The sequence below is a fragment of the Podarcis cretensis genome (assembly GCF_951804945.1).
Source record: "Podarcis cretensis genome assembly, chromosome: 9".
Classification (NCBI taxonomy): Eukaryota; Metazoa; Chordata; class Lepidosauria; order Squamata; family Lacertidae; genus Podarcis; species Podarcis cretensis.
The window spans coordinates 948,119-971,851 of NC_137178.1; the positions used below are offsets into that span (position 1 = coordinate 948,119).

At 49.8% G+C, this 23,733-nt stretch overlaps 1 protein-coding gene across 3 annotated transcripts in view; it reads left to right on the forward strand.

Annotated features, from left to right (window-relative positions):
* The window catches only part of SFXN5 (sideroflexin 5), a 95,611-nt gene that overhangs the window by 14,349 nt on the left and 57,529 nt on the right, over positions 1-23,733 (forward strand). For 2 of the 3 annotated variants that reach the window (XR_013842468.1, XM_079991128.1), the window contains exons 3-5: positions 10,807-10,884; positions 19,633-19,659; positions 21,948-22,002. Coding sequence is in view for 2 of the 3 variants with exons in the window: in XM_079991128.1 (XP_079847254.1) it covers positions 10,807-10,884; positions 19,633-19,659; positions 21,948-22,002 (160 nt within the window). In the remaining variant the exon portion in view is untranslated. The remainder of the gene's footprint in view (positions 1-10,806; positions 10,885-19,632; positions 19,660-21,947; positions 22,003-23,733) is intronic. The other variant, XM_079991129.1, reaches the window with a different exon arrangement.

The window sequence follows — 23,733 nt, forward strand, 5'->3', positions numbered from 1 at the left end:
TTTGATGAAGCAGATTCTTGCAGCAGCAACAGCGTTGGCCGTTGTCAGTTTTCTGGTCTGGCCACGAGACTCCTCTTTGGGGCCAAGGACCAGAGCTCCCTTTGTGGGGTGGCTCATTTGGCAGTTCTGTGTACCCACGTTGGTGCAGAGAGAGAAACCATGGAAGGTCAGGTGAAAACGCAGAGCAAAAAACAACGAGCACAGGCTGGACTACATCGAAGCTTGACTGCATCCAAAACGAGCCTGGAGTCACGATTCAGCTCAGGTGACCAGAGATACTTGAGGGCTGACTCAGCTTTCTGTGGGCAAATGGCTCCTTTGCAAGGTCATAAGTGGGGTGTGAAGAGGTTTGAAGGGCTGCTGAAGAAAGATAAAGAAGCACCAGCAAAGGATTTGTTTGCTTAGAAACAAATGTGCTTATTTATTTTGTAGTTTACCTGACACGGGGCAGTTCCCCGTGGAACGTGCAATCAAGTTTGGAAATCGACCAAATCGTTAAAAACAACAAACGTCCAACAATTACCGTATTTTTTGCTCCATAGGGCGCACCGGACCATAGGGGGCACCCAGTTTTTAGGGGGGGGGAATCAAGAAAAATAATCTTATTTCCCCCCCAGCCCCAAAGAGCAGTGTGCAGGATGCGCACAACCTCTCCCTGCCTGAGGGGTTGCGCACAGCTATGTCACAAGCCAAGGATCCATCCCGCTGGCTGCTTTGGCTTCCTCTTCAGCCCCACGCAACCTCTCCCTCCTGGGTCAAGCTGCGCTGGGCTAAAGAAACCATAGCCCCATGCAGCTTCTCCCTGCCGGAGGGGCTGCGTGTGGCTATCCCTGAAGCCTGGAGAGCGAGAGGGGTCAGTGCGCACCGACGCCTCTCGCTCTCCAGGCTTCAGCAAAAGCAACGCGAAGCCTTTGGAGCACGGAGGGAGTGCTCCCTCTGCGCTTCGGAGGCTTAGCGTTGCTATTGCTGAAGCCTGCATTCGTTCCATAGGACGCACACACATTTCCCCTCAATTTTTGGAGGGGAAAAAGTGCGTCCTATAGAGGGAAAAATACGGTAAAGCAATTCCATACCTGAAAAAGTCAGCACCAGCTTCCATCGGGGGAAAGTGCACTGTTCATGTTGCAGCCTTTTCTGCATATTGGCTTGGCAGGACTTTTGAGCAAATGTGCATCAGAATGGGATGCCAATCTCACTGAAATTTGTTCTCTTTCGTTGTCCGTGGTAGGTTTTTTCTTAAGTAGATGGAAGGGTTTGGGAAGCATTCATGTACCAGAGCAAGAAGCAGGTAGTTGGATTGAGATGCCCCTTCATACACCAAACATTTAATTCCAAAGATCTCCCAAGGAGCAGCTCTGTGTGGGAGCTATTTGGGGTTGTGCCCTCAGAGGGGATTCTAGACTAGAGGACCAGATTCCTGGCTTGGTCTGGCTGCCCCTGCGACCTTCTCCCGGGGGCTAAGTCCTCCTTCCCCTCCCTCTCAGCTATGGAATCCCTGACAGATGCATAAATGAACCTGCAACTGCCCTCTTTCTCCCTTGTCGCCCTGGCAATGCAAAACTTCCAACTTTCCGAACTGATCAAGTTCCCTGGCGCAGGCGGAAGCCGTGCCCACGTCCTGGCAGGTGTGAGACTGCAGGGCTTAAAATTAGGCCTTTAATTGCTTGTAATGAAACTCTGTTGGGGTAGCTGAGGAGATCAGCGGATATTTTTGCGAAGCTAATTTGGTCCATGTGACATTTCCTTGGACAGATTGCTGCTAACGCACAGCAGGGACTGTGGCGGCTGAGCCAGCCGAGAACAGAAGGGAACAGGATGTGTCTTCGCTTGGTCTTCTGAGACAATGCCTCTGGACCACTGGCCTGAGCACGGCAGGCGCTGGAGAAGTCTGATGCCGTTTGCACAGGGGAGCCTCTTTCCCGCTGCGTGTGGGCCTCGTAGGATCATGGCCTCAAGTGGCTTCCCTTTGCCTCCCCTGGATGCTGGGTTCTGGCTCTCTCTCTCTCTCTCAGGGCCCCTGGAGGTGCTTATTTCGCAGGGGCCCTCCAGTGGCACACTTACTTTTATTTATTTATTTATTGGCTTTATATACAGCCCTATACCCGCAGGTCTCAGGGTGGTTCACAGGTCCCACACTACACAGTTACTCGTAGTTCCTAAATTCATTAAGGGAAAGGCTACGGTATTTTTCGCTCTATAGGACGCACTTTCCCCCCTCCAAAAATTGAGGGGAAATGTGTGTGCGTCCTATGGAGCGAATGCAGGCTTTCGCTGAAGCCTGGAGAGCAAGAGGGGTCGGTGCGCACTGACCCCTCTCGCTCTCCAGGCTTCAGGCAGCTATCCGCAAGCCTTCGGAGTGCGGCGGGAGTTCCCACTGGGCTCCGAAGGCTTGCGGATAGCAGGCTGCAGCCTGAAGCCCGGGGAGCGCAGCGCCAGTTCCCGCTGCACTTGTCGGGCTTCAGCAGCCATCCGCAAGCCTTCTGAGCACGGCGGGAGTTCCGGCGGGACGCAGGTGGCACTGTGGGTTAAAGCCTCAGCGCCTAGGACTTGCCGATCGAAAGGTCAGCGGTTCGAATCCCTGCGGCGGGGTGCGCTCCCGCTGCTCGGTCCCAGCGCCTGCCAACCTAGCAGTTCGAAAGCACCTCCGGGTGCAAGTAGATAAATAGGGACCGCTTACCAGCGGGAAGGTAAACGGCGTTTCCGTGTGCGGCTCTGGCTCACCAGATGCAGCTTTGTCACGCTGGCCACGTGACCCGGAAGTGTCTCCGGACAGCGCTGGCCCCTGGCCTCTTAAGTGAGATGGGCGCACAACCCCAGAGTCTGTCAAGACTGGCCCGTATGGGCAGGGGTACCTTTACCTTTACCTTTTACCTGTTCTGGGGACCGGGGGAAGCTCGGGCTTCCCTGCCCCCAGCCCTGGGAGTGGTGGTTGCGAGGTTGCGCGCAATCTTGCTGCCGCTCTTGCACCTGGGGGGGGGGAATAATCCCCCCCTTTATTTCCTCCCCTAAAAACTAGGTGCGTCCTATGGTCCGGTGCACCCTATGGAGCGAAAAATACGGTACTTCAGTGCAATCCTATGAATTTCTACTAAGTCCCACTTAGTTCAGTGAGTCTCTCCCCAGGTGTAGGATTGCAGCCTAAGCCAGCTGCTTAAAGTCTCTTAACGTACAAAAGTTGGGTATCTAGTAAACAAAACACAATGCTATTACAGTACAAGTTAGCTGAGCAAAGAGCTGTCAGTCACTAAAATAAAACAGAATAAGACAATCAGTTAATACTAAGTATCAAGAAATACTGACCTTCGGGAATCTAGCTAAAGCTGAATTTATCCTGGAACCTAGGTAGGAAGGACAAGAGCCCAGACCATTTTAAGGTAGAGGATTTCAACTGATAACATTTGGTGCCCTGTGTTTTTAAAACACATACAAAATAAGACTTGTTAAAATACCTGTTCTGCATTTGTAAGAAGCTAGTAGCTTTGGGAGGAGCCACCTGCGCTTTGGAACTCCCTGCCAATTGATATGCTGTACTCTTTACGGCGCCTGCTGAAAACATTCTTGTTTAGACAAGGCTTTCCGGATGCTTAGTAATCTGGTGTGAATTTTAACCTGTTTTAGTATTTTAACTTTTTGAATGGTGGTGTTGGAGGAGACTCTTGAGAGTCCCATGGACTGCAAGAAGATCAAACGCATCTGTTCTGAAGGAAATCAGCCCGGAGTGCTCACTGGAAGGACAGATCGTGAAGCTGAGGCTCCAATCCTTTGGCCACCTCATGAGAAGAGAAGACTCCCTGGAAAAGACCCTGATGTTGGCAAAGATGGAGGGCACAAGGAGAAGGGGACGGCAGAGGGTGAGATGGTGGGACAGTGTTCTTGAAGCTACCAGCATGAGTTTGACCAAACTGCGGGAGGCAGTGGAAGACAGGAGTGCCTGGCGTGCTCTGGTCCATGGGGTCACGAAGAGTTGGACACAACTAAACGACTAAACAACAACAAGTATTTTAAATTTTTAATGTTTGCTGTAATTTATTATTGATTTTGTTGTTTTATTTTGTCGTAAACTGCTTTGAGGGTTGGGTTTTTTGGTTTTCTTACAATCTAGCGGTATATAAATTTTATGCAATAAATAAGTACCGGTAAATAAATACAGTGGTGCCTCGCAAGACAAAATTAATTCGTTCCGCGAGTCTCTTCGTCTTGTGGTTTTTTCGTCTTGCGAAGCAAGCCCATTAGCAGCTTAGCGGCTATTAGCGGCTTAGCAGCTTAGAAAAAGGGGGGGGAAGGGAAAAAAGGGAAAAAACTCGCAAGACGTTTTCGTCTTGCGAAGCAAGCCCATAGGGAAATTCATCTTGCGAAGCACCTCAAAAACGGAAAACTCTTTCGTCTAGCGGGTTTTCCATCTTGCGAGGCATTCGTCTTGCGGGGCACCACTGTAATGTGGTGAAGACACACACAGTTCCACAAAGGAGCCTGGTTATGGGGATGCCAGCAGCTTCTCCTTTCCATCGGTGCTTGTCAGTGGAGAAAGAGTCGTCCGCAGCAGAGGCCTGGGAGGCTCCTGGAGGGGCTTGGCAGCTTTGATACAGCCCCCAGGCCACCTGCAGGGAGAGAAGAGGGGGAAGAAAGCTCAGCACCTCCTTTCCATTGAAGGGGGGAGTCCTGCTGCTGGTGAACATCGCGTCCTCGCGGCTGCTGGCACTGCCAGAACCTGGACCCTATCCCAAAAGCAGCCCCCGGAAGTGGGAGCCCCTGCTGCTTCTTTTCAGCTCCGTCCTCTGCTGAACCCTCTCTGGTCTGGACTGGTCCTTTTTGTCCATTCGGGTTTTATTTTTGACCCCCTGGTGCCAAAGAAGGGATAAGGTAACGTACAAACGTTTGAAGCAGAGATTGGACATGGTTTGCATGTGCCATTTGTCCTATTCAGAACGATTGGCTTTGGCCAGGGTTGTTGTTAACAGCGACGACAAAGGATTCCTCAGTTAAGGTGGGTGGGGAAGGGGGGCAGAGGACAGGGCCATTCATTTATTTGCAAACCCCCCCCCCATGATTCCATTCAGAGGAGCACAGTGTGCCATGTAGATCCCTTGCAAAGAAGAACAACTCCTGCTAGGTAATCCCAGCATCGAAAACATACCAGCAGCAAGTGCAAAGAGCTCCCCGAATGCTAAGTAGACCATTCTTGTTTGCTTTGCTTTTTGTGTGGAACTGGGTCACTTCCCTCGGCTCCTTAGTTACCGTCCACTCACTTGCCTCTCTCTCCGCACGGGCACAAACAGCACCAGAAGGATGGTCAGTCCTTCAAAATCTAGGTGTGTGTCGGGGGCAGGCTTCTGGCTTTCCTCCTACAGGTCTTGGGTCAACTGGTCTCTTTCACTCCCTTTTATTTCATTGCCAACTTTTCAATGCCTTTTTTTAAAAGGTATTTTGTCTGGGGAGCTGCATCTGGTTTAAATGGGAGGAAAATATTCTCACTTTTGTGGCAGGGAAGGAAAGGGCCAGCAAGGTTCTCAGCTCCGTCCCAGCCCTCCCTCCTTGCGAAAACTAAAATCCAGACTTGCTGCTGACGTTTCTCCTGGAAGGAAGCAACCACGCTGCAGTTTATCTTGGTTAAACAGGCCGTGGGGCAGGGAGGAGCCTCCCTTTCTGCAGAGGGTGTGGAGGACGCTCGTGGTGGGCCCTGGCAGCCTCATTGCCTGACCCTCCTCTCTGCATGTGCATGGGTGCAAACTGGAGGTTTCTCTGGCGACTGCTGTCCAGCGGCCTTGGAGGTGATGCTCTCCCCATGCTTAGCACTCAGCTCCAAGCCCTGAACCTGCTCCAACTCCCAACTGGGAGCTCTTGCAGTCTCCAACTCAGTGCCCAGGTCACTGCTGCATCCAGGTGGTCCCAACAGTGCCCCCTCTGCCCTTCTGACTCTTGTGGCTGCCTTTCAGGAACTTGTCTGCAGAGGCAGAGCCTGTTATTTGGAGTGCAAAAGAAGCATTCCTTAATTCCCTCCTGCATTCCTTCTAGGAAGCTGATCTCCCCGGCCGGCACGGAACTGGAATATTGCTGTATGTCTGGTACAATGTGCTTGGCATGTCGCTTCTGTGGATTAGTCTTTGATTAGTCTTCCTTCAAAGAAAGGCTCAACAGCTTGCGGTGCTAATCTCTGAAGGATTTGCCCCCAAGGATGTGGTGGCCTTGGAAGGCAGGAGGACTCTCGGAGGGGTCTGTCTTTGCCGCAAACAGGGGGAACGGGTTCCTGATGCCCACGTGCCCTTCTTGCCCTAGCCCCTTACCCCAGACTTGCTTTGGTGTGGGAACCCCGTTCTGGAGACTAGCGAGCATTGCATTGCAGGGGGTTGGACTAGATGACCCCAGGAGTCCCTTCCCCCTCTATGATTCTGTGCTTCTTGTGGGCAGAGTGACATCGCACAGGACCAAAGGTCCGCTTAGGAGGCGCCAGAGGGAGGCGGAAACGGCAGCCAGCGTGTGGCTTCTGGCTCTTGCCAGAAGAACTATACAACTTGTAGAAGACATCTGAAGGCAGCCCTGTATTGGGAAGTTTTTAATGTGTAATGCTTTATTTATTGGGTGGCTAACACCCCAGAGGACAGGATCACACTTCAAAACGACCTTGACAGGTTAGAGAACTGGGCCAAAACAAACAAGATGAATTTTAACAGGGAGAAATGTAAAGTATTGCACTTGGGCAAAAAAAATGAGAGGCACAAATACAAGATGGGTGACACCTGGCTTGAGAGCAGTACATGTGAAAAGGATCTAGGTGTCTTGGTTGACCACAAACTTGACATGAGCCAACAGTGTGACGCGGCAGCTAAAAAAGCCAATGCAATTCTGGGCTGCATCAATAGGAGTATAGCATCTAGATCAAGGGAAGTAATAGTGCCACTGTATTCTGCTCTGGTCAGACCTCACCTGGAGTACTGTGTCCAGTTCTGGGCACCACAGTTCAAGAAGGACACTGACAAACTGGAACGTGTCCAGAGGAGGGCAACCAAAATGGTCAAAGGCCTGGAAACGATGCCTTATGAAGAACGGCTAAGGGAGCTGGGCATGTTTAGCCTGGAGAAGAGGAGGTTAAGGGGTGATATGATAGCCATGTTCAAATATATAAAAGGATGTCACATAGAGGAGGGAGAAAGGTTGTTTTCTGCTGCTCCAGAGAAGCGGACACGGAGCAATGGTTCCAAACTACAAGAAAGAAGATTCCACCTAAACATTAGGAAGAACTTCCTGACAGTAAGAGCTGTTTGACAGTGGAATTTGCTGCCAAGGAGTGTGGTGGAGTCTCCTTCTTTGGAGGTCTTTAAGTAGAGGCTTGACAACCATATGTCAGGAGTGCTCTGACGGTGTTTCCTGCTTGGCAGGGGGTTGGACTCGATGGCCCTTGTGGTCTATTCCAACTCTATGATTCTATGATTCTTCTATGATTCTATTCTGTTTTAATAATAATAAAAATAATTTTTTTTTATTTATACCCCGCCCTCCCCAGCCAAGACCAGGCTCAGGGCGGCTAACACCAGATATAAAACAATTGATTAAAATACAACTTAAAAACAAGATTAAGTACATGATTAAAATGCAGCCTCATTTCAGTAGAAACTCAAATCAAAAACTTTTTTGGGGATGAAAACGTCAAGTCTTCACCAAGGCCAACTATCCAGACTGGTCCTACATGGGCCAGAAAAAAAGCCAAGGAAGTCCCCAAATAGGAGTTCCATCACAGAAGGAGAAAGGAAAAAGGAAAGAGGGGAAGGGAATCAAGTGGATTTCAAGCCAAAGGCCAGGCGGAAAGAAATCAGATCCTGCAGGGCCCTGGTCTCTTGTGACAGAGTGTTCCACCAGTCCGGGGCCAGTGTTGAAAAGGCCCTGGCTCTGGCTGAGGCTAATCTGGCTTCCTTAGGGCCTGGGACCTCTAGGGTGTTGCTATTTATGGACCTTAAGGTCCTCCGCTGGGCATATTGGGAGAGGCGGTCCCGTTGGTACGAGGGTCCTAGGCTGTGATATTTTAGATATTCTGTCAGCCGCCCAGAGTGGCTGGGGAAACCCAGCTAGATGGGTGGAGTATAAACATAAATAAATGTTGCTGTTGCTGTTGCCAGCTTCACTGGAATGCTCTGGCTCTTGGCATGAAAACTCTGCCCTGCTCAAAGGTCCAGCAAGGCTTGGATTCTGGGCTAACGCTTAATGGCGCCCGTACGCAGTGAGCAAGATGCCATAAGGACACTGGCCCTTTTCATGGGATGGAATGACCTGTGGTCACCTGGCTGCCACCTCTTTGCTCTTCCAAGGCACGCTTTGGGTGTCCAGGTGAGCCGGTCAGCGTAGACCAAGGGAAGCTTTCCTACGACTCCCATCACCCTGGATCATGGCTAGCTCTTCCTATGTTCTTTCATTTGAAAGTCCACCAAAGGTTGGGCCAAAGTGCAGTGGCAGACCACAGGCACGGGGTACCGAGGGACCATTGCTCTGACTTGGTGTAAACTAATGTCCTGTGTTCAGAATCTCAATTTTTCTATAACTAGCTTTCAGGAGGACGTGATAGCACTAGATGCATTGCAGTTTATCGTTTTGGTCTGATGAAAAGCCAGCAGCGAATGTCTTAGGCTAGTGAGCGCGTTGGCTGGATGGGGAGTTGGGGGGGGGGGTCTCCTCTCATTAGCTCTCTAAAAAGCCCCCTCTCTGCTGCACCTCCAGCTCTCAGGTTGGCGCCCTTTTCTGCAGTTTCCCAAGCAAACAGCAAAGCTGCCTTTGATGTCGCCATGAAAAAGGAAGAAAGAGATCTCTGTGCAATTATTGGGAGCCTGAGGAAGGAGCAAGCTGGGTGGCAGAACGCGAAGAGAAGGTCTCCTCCTTCTGCAGGGCTCCAGTAGCTGCAGAAGCCAAAACCTTTGGAGCCAATTCTTTTTCCAAAAAGGCCTTTTCTTCAAAACTTGCAATAAACTTTGATAAAGCAACAGCAGTGTTCAAACTTGAACTTTTGTGTTGCATTCTTTTTTTACATTTAGCATAATTCTTCAGTGGGAATTGTTCAGTTATAAATGCATTGCTGCGAGCTGCCCCAAGTGCTGGCTGAGGCAAGGATTGCATTCTTACGCTGTGTGATTCAAGAAGAACCGCTTTGAATCTCTGGCGGGATGAAGGAGAGGAGGGGACAGGAGGACTTCTCAAGAGATCACGTTGCCCACCTGCTACCCTTGAGGCCGCCAGGGCAGACGGACCTCTTGATAATTGTATATGACCGTACGGCATTTCCCCCATGGAAACCAGGCAGGCACCTGACAGGCCGGATGTTGCTTCACTTGCCGAAAATGGATTGGTTTTGCCAAGCATTTTTAGCTCATTAATTTGATTCAGTGTTGGTCATTTCTTCCGTATGTTATGATTCTAGAATTTTAAGACTTTAAAGTTTTATGATGTTTTAATGATTTTACTGCATATCACCTTGATTTTTTTTAATGAGTTGGTTCATTAAGATTCTTCTAAACTAACAGACAGACAAATGAAAATACTTGGGTAGTTTTGCACAACTTGCGTAATTTCTTCCAGTAACAGAACTTGCTGTAAAACATATATCTAATTTAGGACCTGAGTGGACTTCCTTGAGGAAGATTTTTCAGGAACTGTGTAACTGAGGTCTTCCCTGGGCCCGGGGGTGATTTCAGTATCTTAAACTACCCCCCCCCACTCCCACGCCTTCCCCCAAAGGGCTTCCTGTGCTGCCTGTCCAGCTCTTTTGCACCCGCAGGATGAGCTGGCATTTCCAGGGTCCCCTTTCCTAGTCCACCTGGTTGTAGAGAGCATCCTGCCTGTGAGACGGCCAAAGCCACAAGTAGACCTTGAGGACAGAAAATTCTCAGTTTTAAAATTCAGCTAAGTGACTGTGCTGTCTTGGCTAGCTGGTGCCCCTGGGTAGTTTCTTGACACCTGGTGTGAACTGTAGTCCCCCCCCCCCCTTTGTGGAATAGTTGCTACTAACTCTCTCTTTTTTTTTAAAAAAAAAAATATTTATTACTTTTCCAACAATTTAAACACTACAAAAAAGAAGAAGAATACACTACAATACAAAAACACTACATAACACTAACACATTAAACTAACAAAACAAAACAAAAACAATTTAAAACACATCAAATAATTTCAGTATCTTATCTTTCATTCACTTATTTCCGCGACCTTCTCACACCTCCCTTTTTGTATTCCACTTCTGTTAATTGTTTCAGCAATTCCTTTCCATCTTCCTCTGTTTTCAATCCTATAATTATCTTAACACATTCTAACCTTATTTTTTCCTTTAATACTCTATTAATCTATTTATACTTAATTCCTTGTAACATTTCTACTAAAGCCGTATAACTTTATTCCAACATTTTTCTAGCATTCATTAATTTTACAATATTTCCGTAAATAGTCTTTAAACTTTTTCCAGTCTTCTTCCACCGACTCTCTCCCTGGTCTCGGATTCTGCCAGTCATTTCCGCCAGTTCCATATAGTCCATCAACTTCATCTGCCATTCTTCCCGGGTGGGTAAATCTTGTGTCTTCCAATACTTCGCGATGAGTATTCTTGCTGCTGTTGTTGCATACATGAAAAATGTTCTATCCTTCTTTGGCACCAATTGGCCAACCATGCCCAGGAGAAAGGCCTCTGGTTTCTTCAGGAAGGTATATTTGAATACCTTTTTCATTTCATTATAAATCATCTCCCAGAATGTCTTAATCCTTGGGCATGTCCACCAAAGGTGAAAGAATGTTCCTTCAATCTGCTAACTCTCACCTCTGCTTGTTGTTTGTGTGCAGAGTCGTCTTAAAGAAGCTGTGCAGTTGCTGGAGGATTATAAACATGGGACTCTGCCCCCAGGAGTCACCAACAAAGAGGTAATTGAAGTGCATGAATCTTTGTACAAGCTTTGCGCAAGCATAAGAACCTACTGATCTGCTGCTATAAGTTCCATGGCCAAAATGGGGTCTGCGTTCTACAGGCGCGTCTGCATCTTTGAGGGTCAGGTGCACATCGGATGGGCTCCCTTCTGCATCTGAAACCCATAATTTAGATCAAGACAAAGATGCATCTAGCCTAGAGCCAAAAATTCTCCTCTGTGCATTCTGATATTGAATATTTTCTGTATCCTACTTCACACATCACTCTAAGCCCTGTGGTATGTTTAACCCAGCCTAAAAGGCCAACCAAGGTTGGTTTTCTGATAAAAACCACATTGTGAAGCCATGGTTTGTTGATTTCTGGACCATGGCTTGTTTTCACTACTGCTTAGCATTGTATCTGAAGCAAACAACCTTGCTTAACCATGGTTTGTTTGGCTACCCCAGATGCTCACCAAGCCACAAAGATGCAAGGCAAAACATAGAAGCTTTGGAGGAACTGAGCTGTGGGGCTTATGGAATTGTGCATGAGACAACATGTGGCTTGTGGAAGAAACCCTGGTTAAAACGGCACTATCTGTGTACGCATCCAGCCTCTGAATATTTGCCAGATATTAATTGGGTGTTTTAATATGTGATGTTCATTGATGCTGGACTTTAGTGTTTGAAATTTCACACTTTATTTGACAGCTGACATGCAGTGGTATTTAATGTTTTGACAGTGTTTGTCAGGTTATGAAGTTTCATTTTTGACAGCTGCCAGAATCCAAACAATCAAAAGATGCCAAGAAGTCTATAAAGCATTCGAGTTCTGAGTTCTGAGGTAAAGAAAACCAGATTCAAAATTTGATTTGAGCATTGGACATTGCTGGGGATCCCAAGTTTCTGCCAGATTTTGTTTCGGCGCCCTCCCATGCAGCCCAATGCCCTTAGGAGCTTGACAGTCCCCAACACCTGGGAAATAGCAGTGTGCTGCCTCTGAATTTGTAGGCTCCATTTTTAGCTCTCATGATGGCCGGCCTTCGTAAGCCTTTCCTCCATTGCTCTGCTTAATCCTCTTGAAACTGGTGCTCACCCTAATCTCTTGTGTCAGAGAACCATGGCGTAGTTGTGTCCAGGGGTGTCAGCAAACTTGCTGCAAGCACAGCTTCACAGTCAGAGGGGTCTATATCTTTCACTGTGTGCTGCCTGCCCCCTGTGCCCATCTCTATGGTGCCAGGGGTGCATGGTTTGGATTTCCATCCACGGGAAGTCGGCACGTGACAAGTTGTTGCAGAGAGCATCTGGGAGAGGAGACACATTCTTTCACTTTGCCGTGGCTTAGCTGGGATTTGAACTTGGGTTTCTTGTGTCCACAACCAACGCTTTGTCCAATGACCCCCCATTGGCTGTGACCACAGATGTATTGGAGCAAAGTTGTTTTCCTCTACAGGAGAGGCTCAAGCCCAAAGATTGACCTCCCCACTCCCCAATTCATGGTTCAGCCAGTTCAGGGTTCTTCACTACTGTGGCCAGGAAGGCCTCGTTCAGACAACTTTTGGACAACTGGGAAAGAGAACGTTTGCACGAGAATCCTCTGCACCCACCTGGGTGGGCATCACCGCTGAATCGGCTGTGTAGAGGCAGCAGGTTTGCCCTTGTTCAGCCTAACCTACCTGAATGTTGGGAAGAGGCCTCTTTGTCCCAGAAAGAAGGGCTACAGGAGCAAGGAAGAATTGGGGTGGGTGGGAAACGGAGACTTTGCCCGTGGGATGCGGGTGGCAGTTATGCGACGCCAGCTCTGCGCTTGGCAAGTGTCAAGGAGCACCGCCAGGAATGGTGCTGGGTGGCGGCTGTGAGCCAGTAGGCTGGGAGTGAAAGTGCCTTGCTGGCAGATGGGCTAATAAGTGTCTGGCATGTGTCAAAAGCGCAGAGCAGCTGGTGTTTGGGGAAGGCCCCATTGCAGGAGGGGTCTGCTGCTAGCGGGCATTGGTCCCCTTTTTCCACTTGCATCTCTCCCCCCCTCCCAATACCGCCAGATGACCCACCTGGCCTCTCCTGGTCCTGTGAAGGTGCCCATGGGGCCAGGTGGGCCACAGCACCACAGAGAGCGCACTGTGAGCGGTTTGTTCCCACAAGTGTTGGGAGTGACCAGAGACCTTTGAGTGCCTGCCCTCGGCTCTGCTTCCTTGGTTGGAGAGCGAGTGCCTCCAAAAGAGGCAGCCATTGAGCTCTTCTCTGGCCCTTCCTCTACCAGATGAGCTAATATGGGGATGTAACTGAGCAGATTACACGCAGGTGGCGCTGTGGGTTAAACCACAGAGCCTAGGACTTGCTGATCAGAAGGTCGGGGGTTTGAATCCCCGTGACGGGGTGAGCTCCCATTGCTCGGTCCCAGCTCCTGCCAATCTAGCAGTTCAAAAGCACGTCAAAGTGCAAGTAGATAAATAGGTACCGCTCCGTTGAGTAGGTAAACGGCGTTTCTGTGTGCTGCTCTGGTTCGCCAGAAGCGGCTTAGTCATGCTGGCCACATGACCCGGAAGCTGTACGCCGGCTCCCTCAGTCAATAAAGCGAGATGAGAGCCGCAACCCCAGAGTCATCCACGACTGGACCTAATGGTCAGGGGTCCCTTTACCTTTAACTGAGCAGAAGAACACTGGGCTCCTCCAAATCCTTAGTCCATGATGATGATGACAATGGCTTGATAGTCACTTCATTACCCAAAGGTCTCCAAGAGACTTGCAGCACCTGGAAAAACATAAGCATAGACACAGTGTACTATTTTTAAAAAAATCATACAAAACCTACCATTCATTAAAATGTTTTTACACTATGCAAAAACAGGACCACAGGAAGCTTGGGCAGCGCATTACTAATGCTCAGAGCAAGGATCTGTTTCATTCTTCTTGTGGCTCCGTATAATGTGATGCACAGCGGCAGTCTTAAATAAATGAATGAAATAATCCATCCACAGAACAGATCAAAACTTAGCGGTGGCCGGCCACTCAGCAACGGCATGGAAGCAACTGCGGCAAACCTGCCACACTCGTTTCTGCAGCTATCTAGTCATTGCTACTGGAAAAGATCATCCGAAGTGCTTAGAAGGGATTGTTTGTGTCACAAAAGCGCACCATAGTTAAGTGTATTTGATTCGTTGGGGTTCTTAACTAGGGATGCTCGGTTCTGTCTGTTGCACGTGGTTGCCTCCTCTGTGCTGAAATGCCTGATGATGAGGCTGAGGGGAAGAAGGGGCGGCATTTCTGAGTCTTCCCGTTTCTCAAAGTGTGTGTCAGCAGCTCTGTCCTCAGCTGCCTGGAATTAGCCTTAGAAGTTTTTAAAGAGAGGCTGACCCGCCATTTGTCAGGGATACTTTAGCTGTGATTCCTGGGTTGGAATCTACAATTCTATGATTTGATGGCATTGCTCCCCCATGTCTTACCCAAGCCACCTGGGATGGGATGTTGGGGGCAAGGAGAGACTATTCTGGGCTGGGCAGCGCTACTGTCTTTGCATCCTGCTTGGGGGGGCTTCCAGGACGCATCTGCTGGAGACACAGTTCTCAAACAGAGGGGCCCTTGGTCTGAGCTGGCAGAAGCTGCCCGACTTCCTCCTTGTCTGCTGGTTCCTGGCTGCTATGGAGGGCTTGAGCATGCTTGCGCAGCCCTCCTCAGCGAGGCCAGGTTGGGATGTGGAGCTGCAGGACAGGCCCCACAGCTCATTAATGACAGAAATTAATGGGGGGGGGGGAGAATGCACCAGGCTCCTCTGCTGTGGAAGCAGCCCAGCCACCAGTGATGAGTGTCCAGCGAACAGCTTGCTGAGGAAGAGGTGTTACCCAATTCCTCCGCTGAAGGCTGCTCATCGGAGCTCGTCCTTGTGTGTCGCTAATGATGGTAACAGGCTGTCGGCGGCCATCGCCAAGGTTTCCCAGCAATGCGTGGGCTGCCGTGGGGAGGAGGAAGTCGGCAGGGCCTGGGCTGCCTTTGTGGCTGTGGGGGCAGCTTCTCGGCTCTCCTGCTCAGTTCCAGCTTTCCGTGATCCCTGCTTAGCAGAGCATACAGAAAACGTGACGCTGCAAGCTTCACTAACCTGGCCCCTTCCAGGTGTTTGGGGCTGAATCTCCCATCACTTGGAGGGTCAGGTGGCCATTTCTGAACCCAGGTAGCCTGATCGGTGTTGTCAACTGATGGGTAACCTCCAGGTTGGACTACTGTAGTGTTCTGCTTGTAGGGCTGCCCCTGAGGTTGACCCGGGTGGTGTGGCTAGAGCAAAACCCCTCCCTCAGCTGGACTGCCAATCTGCTGGACCTGGTGTACAGAGCCCCAGCTTGGGACCACAGGTTACCTACTAAGTTAATTTGTTTGTGAAGCTTGAGAACTCAGAGGAAGCGCTGAGCAGATGTCGCTCTTGTTTAAAGAGAGAGTGAGCAGAAAATAATGACAGCAGACTTTGAAACCTCCTTCCAAACCTCCTTGCTCCCCTCCTAGGAGTTTCCCCCTTTGTGGAGGTGCCACCTGTGTTTTCCAGCCGGCCCAAAGGACCTGCAAGATCAGAGGAGCCACCAAGCATGGCGTGCTGAGACATCCTGATAGAGAAGCCTGTGTCTGGATGGCACTAGCTGCCTAGGGCTAAGTTTCTACGTCTCTCTGACTTGCAGCTCAGCTTCTTGGCTCTGTGGAGATGCCTGTGAGGCTGGGAACAGGGACCCTTCTCCCCCAGTAATAATTTTTAGGGTGTTCTCCTCTACCTTCTGAAAGACAAGGAAGAGGCGACATGATAGAAAGCTTTTATCCCTCTCCCATAAGACTAGAACTCAGGGACAGCCAATGAAGCTGAATGTCGGAAGCTTCAGGACAGATAAAAGAAATGACTTCTTCACCCACCAACGTAGATGGCTTGAAGAGAAGATTCGACAAATTTCTGGAGGCGAGGGCTATCTATGACCACTGCTGTTCTCTGCCCTCTACAGTCGGATCCAGCAGCCAGGCTCTTTTCACCTTCTTATCATATTAACACTGCAACCAGTGTTAAACACCCCTGTGGGCCGCTTGTGGCCCATGGGCCTCAGGTTGCTGACCCCTGATTTAGAGGGCTCCTTCCTGCCTCTTCTGCTGCAGCACTCCAGTCTACGTGGGTGCAGGAAACTTGACAGCTTTTGGCTCACAGTTGTCAGATGAGGCACGTAGACAAACGTCCTTCCTCATCGAGGAGGGGGCCATTCCCTTGGGCACACCTGGTTGGCAACTATGAAAACAGGATGCTGGACCAGATGGGGCATGGGCCTGATCCAGCAGGCTCTTCTCATGTTCTCTGGTGTAGACGATCTCCAGCCCGTCCTGCTTTCTGCCTCGCTCTCCTCCGCTGGCCGTGCCTCTGACCACAGCCTCCTGGCGGCAAGGTATCTCACCCAGCTGCTGCTTCCCTCACCTTTAAGTCCTTTTAATTACTGCTCCCACCAGCTGCTGCAGAGGAGCTAAACGGAAATCGCCTCCCATTTAACACAAGCATGCCCCCCTGTGAAACAGGATGGCTAGGCACCGCCCTCCGCTGGCCTGGGGAGGTGAACTTGCTCTGCCCTTCCCAATCTCCAGCCTGCTTCCGCTCCCGATGAGGAAGGGGTGCTTCCTCGACTTCGCACCCCTCCTCGCCCTTGCCGAATGCAGCAGCCTCCTCCGCAGCTCTCTCTGCCTGGAGAGGGATTCATCTCCCTTTGTGGCTGAAGTGCAAAGAGACTCTGCCACCCTAATGGGCAGGTATTTATTGCCGGGCTCCCCCTTCAATCAGGCTAGCAGCAGGAAGGGCCCCTCCTGCTGGCTCAGGCACAGCAGAGGACAGTGAGTCTGCCGGAGGCCAAACAGCATCCCTTTGCGGGGATAAATGGCTTTTCTTTTACACTGTTGATGAAGAGCGAAGAGGTCTGTTTGCAGTAAAATGGCACTTTGCACTTCCTCCCGCCTCGCCTGGCGCCTAAGTATTACTCAGATCTGCACAAGATACAGAATGCAGGGTGCTGGGGCCTGCAGTCTGAGAAGCCCTTTGACAGCCCTTAGCAGGAGGAGGAGTCCCCCATTAAAGGCCCCCCAGTTTGCCCCAGTTTCCCACAAGGTGCCTGATGGAGGTGGCCAGGGCAGAGCCTGTTTCACCAGCTGGTGTGCGGTGGCAGCGGGTGCCCCTTGGGGATGGTAGGGCAGAAGACAGGGAGACCCACTGTAGGTGATGCCTGGCGGGGCCACCTTATTCCAGCTTTGTCCCTCTTCTTCCCTGCTAAATTCCACGAGGGGCAACACAGAGGAGGAGGCTGGCAGACAGTGTAGCTTGAGGCTGGTGGGGCAGTGCCCTCTGTGTGCCTCCTAATGGACCAGCCTCCATGGCAGGGTGAGGGACGCCTTGGCACACTCTCAGCTTCAGCAGATCCACCTCCTGAGCAATTGGGAACTTGACTGTGGGTCTGAGTGAGGCTGTGGGGAGTGGGGAGGAGAGCACTCGGCTTGCCTGAGACCCAAATGTCTGTCCCCGTGGCAAAGAGAAGGGGGAGATGTGAGCTTCTGCCTGCCTCATTCAGGTAGAGCTGCTGTGTCACAGACCTTTGGCTGTCCCCAGTGGCTGTGGATTTGGAGGAATCGGGGTCCTGCCACTTTTGGGTTTCTTCAAACTGTATTGCTCCTTGAGAAGCTCCTTGGGAAGCCTTTCTCTCTGGCTGCCCCTTCCACACCCCAGAGATCGGCAGGCCAGGCACGGTGGGCATCTCTCTCCCTGCCCTTCTTTTCTAATTAACCTTGTTGTTGTTTAGACGTTTAGTCGTGTCCGACTCTTCGTGACCCCCTGGACCAGAGCCCTCCTGTCTTCCACTACCTCCCACAGTTTGGTCAGACTCATGTTTGTAGCTTCGAGAACACCGTCCAACCATCTCGTCCTCCATCGTCCCCTTCTCCTTGTGCCCTCCATCTTTCCCAACATCAGGGTCTTTTCCAGGGAGTCTTCTCTTCTCATGAGGTGGCCAAAGTCTTGGAGCCTCAGCTTCAGGATCTGTCCTTCCAGTGAGCACTCAGGGCTGATTTCCTTCAGAATGGAGAGGTTTGATCTTCTTGCAGTCCATGGGACTCTCAAGAGTCTCCTCCAGCACCAGAATTCAAAAGCATCAATTCTTCGGCGATCAGCCTTCTTGATGGTCCAGCTCTCCCTTCCATACATCACTACTGGAATTAACCTTAGGAAGAATCTTTTCTCACCTGCATTTGCCCCCCTGCTGCCTGCACCATTGCATGAGGATCATGTGAGAAGCAGCCCCCTCTTGGGAGGTGTCTGGGGGTCTGGCTCCCTTTAGTGACCCTTGTCTGAATCCCTCCTTGCTTCCCAGGTGGGTGATGTGAGGACGAATTAATTCACATTAGTAAAGTGTTGTTTGAGTGCATATTTATTATCTTGTCACTTTTAGAACTTGACTCCATTAGGTTGCCTGCTATTTTACGTTGGAGTAAATCCATTGGTTCTTGCAGGGCTCCTCTCCGTGGGACTACAAGGGAGTCAGATACTTGTTTTGCCATGCTGCCGGGGAGGTGGGGGCTGGGTGCCATGCTGCAGTTCCCACCCCAGCTATTCCAAGTCCCGATGTCTACACTTGTCCAAATCTGCTGAATAACTGGTTTAGGGTGCTAAAATTTAGGGTGCTAAAGCAGTCACCCGGAGGCCAATTTAACTCAGTCAGGTACACTCAGTGGGACTTACTTCTGAGTAGACATGCCTAGGATTCCACTGCTTAGAGGACTTTTTGGAAGAGTGCAGTGGGTCATTCTTGAAAAGTTTTGTGCCATTTGGAGTGATGTGATTTTATTATCTGTTATCTGAATACAAAGTAATACAATCGTAGAGTCGTACAGTTGGAAAGGACCACGAGGGTCATCTGGTTCCACTCCCTGCAAGGCAGGAATCTTTTGTGCAGTGTGGGGCTCAAACCCACAGCCCTGAGATTAGGAGTCTCATGCTCTGCTACTTGAGCTGGTGCGTGCCAGGGTGCCTTTGTACTTTATACAGTGGTACCTCAGGTTGCAAACAGGATCTGTTCCGGAGGCCCGTTCGCAACATGAGAAGAGCTCAACCCACAGCGGCCCATCTGCACATGCGCAGGTTGCGATTTGCCGCTTCTGCACATGCGTGTGACGCCATTTTGCGCTTCTGCGCATGCGCGAGCGGCAAAACCTGGAAGTAACCCTTTCCGGTACTTCCAGGTTCCCACAGGACATAACCTGAAAGAACATAACATGAAGCGGACATAACATGAGGTGTGACTCTACGTCCATTGATGCAAAGTACTCACCTGGAATGTGTGTTTTTTTATTCTTAGAATTTTAACAAGAACGTCACACAGAAATCCTCCCCTGGCAGGAGGGGAGGATGCTTTGCCTCCCCTGGTATTAGGCTGGTCGCTGGGTGGGGTTGCAAGCGCTGCTCAGGTGGCCCCCCGTCTTGCCAGCCACGGGCAATGGGAAGGCACAACTGCAGACATCTCTCCTGCAAGGGTCAGGGACCACCACCCATCTCGCATTTTGCAAAATGGTGGGGTGTTCAGGTTGCAGACTCGTGCTTCGGTTTCCACAGTGAATTTGTTCAGAGGCAAACTGGGTTGTGGATTCCTGGCCTTGCATCTTGTGACCTTTTCTTCAGACATTTGTTATGCATGTGCACTGAGACTTTGCAAGCTCCTGGGCTCACCGGACTGATCCCCCCCCATAACAAGCAACATTAATTATGTCCCTTTGTATTTCTAGCTTTGGAAAGCACAAAAAATTAAACAGGTAAGCCACTCTTTGCTTCTCCTTTCTCGTGCTGCTGCTGCTGCTGCCTTTTTGCCTTCCTGCAAAAGTGGCGAGTGCTGGTTGTCCTTCTCTGTTTGGCTGCCTCTGTCTGTTTGCCCAACGGGATGCCTGGCCTTTCCTTGCCCTGGGAGCTGCCCTTGGCTTCCCTTTTCCATTAAGGTTAAGGAGGAGTCGTCGCCGCAGGGGCCCCAGACCAAGAGAGAGGCGATGCATGGTTTCCAAGCTCATGGGGATGCTGGAGGGGGGTGGAATAGACCCAGTTGCAGGCAGGTGTGATGCTCCTGCTAAATCCAACAAAGAGTAAAGCAGCCTAGAGGATTCTCCAGGTGTACCCCCTCTTTGGGACGCGGGTGGCACTGTGGGTTAAACCACAGAGCCTAGGACTTGCCGATCAGAAGGTTGGCGGTTCGAATCCCTGCTCCTGCCAACCTAGCAGTTCGAAAGCATGCCCAAAAGTGCAAGTAGATAAATAGGTACCGCTCCGGCGGGAAGGTAAACGGCGTTTCCGTGCGCTGCTCTGGTTCGCCAGAAGCGACTTAGTCCTGCTGGCCACATGACCCGGAAGCTGTACGCCGGCTCCCTCGGCCAGTAAAGCGAGATGAGCGCCGCAACCCGAGTTGGCCATGACTGGACCTAACAGTCAGGGGTCCCTTTACCTTTATCTTACCCCCTCTTTAGGCACCCCAAGGTGTGGATCAGTTACTTGTCTTCTCATTTACAACAGCTTTGCCTGTAAATCAAGCAAGTGTGGACCTCCCCAGATGGAGTTTCTGCCTTCTGAAAGCCCTTGTACATTCAGATAGGAGGGCAGGAAATACATGTCTTTCACAGTTTAAAGGGGAACGATTTCAAGGCGATAGGCATAGCAAGCAGAGTTCCTAATTTTTATTTAGAAATACCCTCTCTGGTCGTTAATTCTCTTATAACACCTTCATTGCTGCATAATTTCTGAGGCAGTTGTTGTGACGTGGGGTTTGTGATTTCAGCTCTCTTGACATAATATGCTGGAGACAGTTCTCTAGTAACACTTCTTTATTAAAGCAACAAGACTGGGGACTGATGGAGGGAAGAGCTACATTTATAGTGACAGGGAACTAGCTAGAAAGAATACATTTTGGAGGGAACACTATCAGGCAATCACAGTCCTGCCTTTTGGAGGAAACCAAGAAGACAGAGGATCCAAATACAGCAGCTTAAATGAACCAATAGTAGCTGTACCCTCTGGAACCAAAAGGCAGTTACTTTACCCTAATGCAAATACAGACAATAATAATACAGATATAAAATCCTTTGACTCAATACACAACAGCAGGCTGGGCTCTGCTTGTCCTGTTTTAAGCCAAAGGAGATTGGTTCTTAATTTCTAAAAGGAGAGGCTGGTGTGAGGTGCTGGGGGGGGGAAGCAGGCAGTGGGGGGGCCTTGCCTGACTGTGGCCCCTTCCCTCTCAACCCGGATCCTTGGGGACCAGCAGTGGTTGCTTAGTGGCAAAGGAAGGACATTCTGTGCATGCTCAAAAGCCTTCCTTTTTTCATAAATATGCCATATATTCCAGGGACTTGGGGGGGGGGGGAACCCCACAGTTGGAAGGTAAGCCTTGGTGACTCTGGAGTGCAGTCATAGTCAAAACTTTAGCAAAGGCCTTTTTCTCACATAATAGACCCTCTGTTGCACTTACATAGTCCGACTGAATCGGGGGAATGTCAGCCTGGGATAATAATAATAATAATAATAATAATAATAATAATTTTTTTTTATTTATACCCCGCCCTTCCCGGTTCAAAAACCGGGCTCAGGGCGGCTGACAACAAATTTAAAACACTTAATTGTAAAAGCAGCATAAATTCCAGTATAAATACATGAATAACAATAAAATTCAAAATTCTTTATTGGTTTTTAGTTTTTCAAATACCACCTTCTCTCATGGCTTGAGAGAGTTTAGCTGGGGGCAGGGAGAATGTGCATGGGGTGGGGGCAACTTTGCAGTGCTAGCCGGACCTGCTTGTGGTTTGTGCCTTTTGAATGTATGTGGGGGTGGGGGTCGGGGGGGGTTATAAAGGAGCTGATGGAGGCAGGAGAAAAAGTAGAGCAGTGAATATGTCTCCAAGGACCACCTCTCTCTTGCAGGGCAAAAATCCTCTGTTAAAGTGCCCCCCCCCCATCATCCCTGGGGTTGTAGGCAACTCACTTGCACCACGGCTGGGAGGGCAGGATTGAGGATGGCACCCCCCACTTCCTCTCTACCTTCACTGTGTCTGATTTCTTGTAGGCCATCATCCATCCGGACACTAACGAGACGATTTTCATGCCTTTCAGAATGTCAGGTATGGCCCAACCTCGTAAAGAAGCTGCTTGGATGCATTATGTTCCCCTCTCCCCAAAAAAACCAAGGAATCCTTTAAACAAAAATATTTTGTATTGCTCTTTGGATTCCCCCATTGTTATTTTAGGATGCCAGAAAGGCTTTTGTGGACGTGCAAGCCCCTCACAATTAAAATAAAAACTTTAAAAATTATATATGTACCGTGTGTGTGTGTGCGCGCGCTACCCTACTATGATACTGTGCTACCAGAATTTGTCAATTTAAATTAAACATTAAAAAAAAAATCTTTGTGCTGAGCGTTCCTGCAGGCCCCCTGCTTCCTGCTGTGCTTATGCAATTTCCACTGGCTTTTGTGGCCCCTGAGATCCCTCCAGATGCATTTTTGCATTGCCTTAGGAAGAAGAGGGCGCCTCTGCCTTATGAGAGGAAAGGCAACAGGAAGGTCTCTCTTAGGAAGATCCAGATGGGGAGCAGCAAAAACAACAAGGGGGTCCAGTTGGTTAGAGCGTGGTGTTGATATCGCCAAGGTTGCAGGTTTGATCCCCGCGTGGGACAGATTCCTCTTCTTGCATTGCAAGGGGTTGGGCTGGATGATCCTCAGGATCCCTTCCAACTTGACAGTTCTGTGATTCTTGCGGCACTTTAAAGACTAGCAAATTCATTTTGGCATAAGCTCCCGTAGACTCAAGCCCACTTTGTCAGACGCGGGAGTGATGAAGTGGACTTCAGCCCACAAAACCTTATGCTGCAATAAATTTGTTAGTCTTTAAGATGCCGCGAGTCACTTTGTTGTCTTTTAAGATGGTGCTGGCCATCTTTCCTTTTAAAGGACTTGCATTAAAACGAATGATTTTTCTTTTCTTTTCAAAATTGCTGCCTGATAGGCTGGGGGTGCCTTCTTCGCTCACCGGAGGGTTGGTTTTTAAAAATTGATTGATTTGACAACTTAATTGGTTAAATATTGCAGCCCTGCTTAAAGGAATAACTGAGGCAAAGCTTCCCCAAAAGTGTTTGGGTGGACCTTACCTGCTCTGCAGCCTCTGCAGCGGCTGAGCCCTGGCAGTTTTCTTTCTCCCCCAGATCCAAGCGCTGCATTGAGTGCGTGACCAGCTGGGATTGGCTTGCAAGAGCCACCGCTCCCTCCATTCAGACTCTCACCTCCCACTGGCATTGCGTCCCTCAGGGAGGAACGTAGTTTTGCTCATCGTAAGGCTACCTTTCATGTCAGATTTCACTCCTTTGCAAGTGTGCACACATGCGATGAGACCTGTGGTATCATTGCCTCTGGCCTGAGTACCTTATGTATTTTAAGATTTTTATTTTGCCATTTTAGGTTGTGAACCGCCCTGAGATCTACGGGGGAAGAGTGGCGTAAAAATAATAGTAGTAGCAGCATAGCCTCCAACATTTCTCCAGTGAAATCCATTCCATAATGATAATTTTCCTATTTATACCCCACACATCTTACGGGGTTTTCCCAGCCACTCTGGGCAGCTTCCAAGATACAGGGTTGCCTTTGGATGGCTCAGGGGTCACATAACTCTCTACCCTCCCAACATTTCTCCCATGGAAACAGGGACGTCCTAAGGAAAAGTGGGACATTCCGGGATCAAATCATAAACCGGGACGGCTTCTCTAAATCAGGGGCGTCCCTGGAAGATAGAGACTCTTGGAGGGTCTGTAGTAGTAGTAGTAATAATAATAATAATAATAATAATAATAATAATGCCAG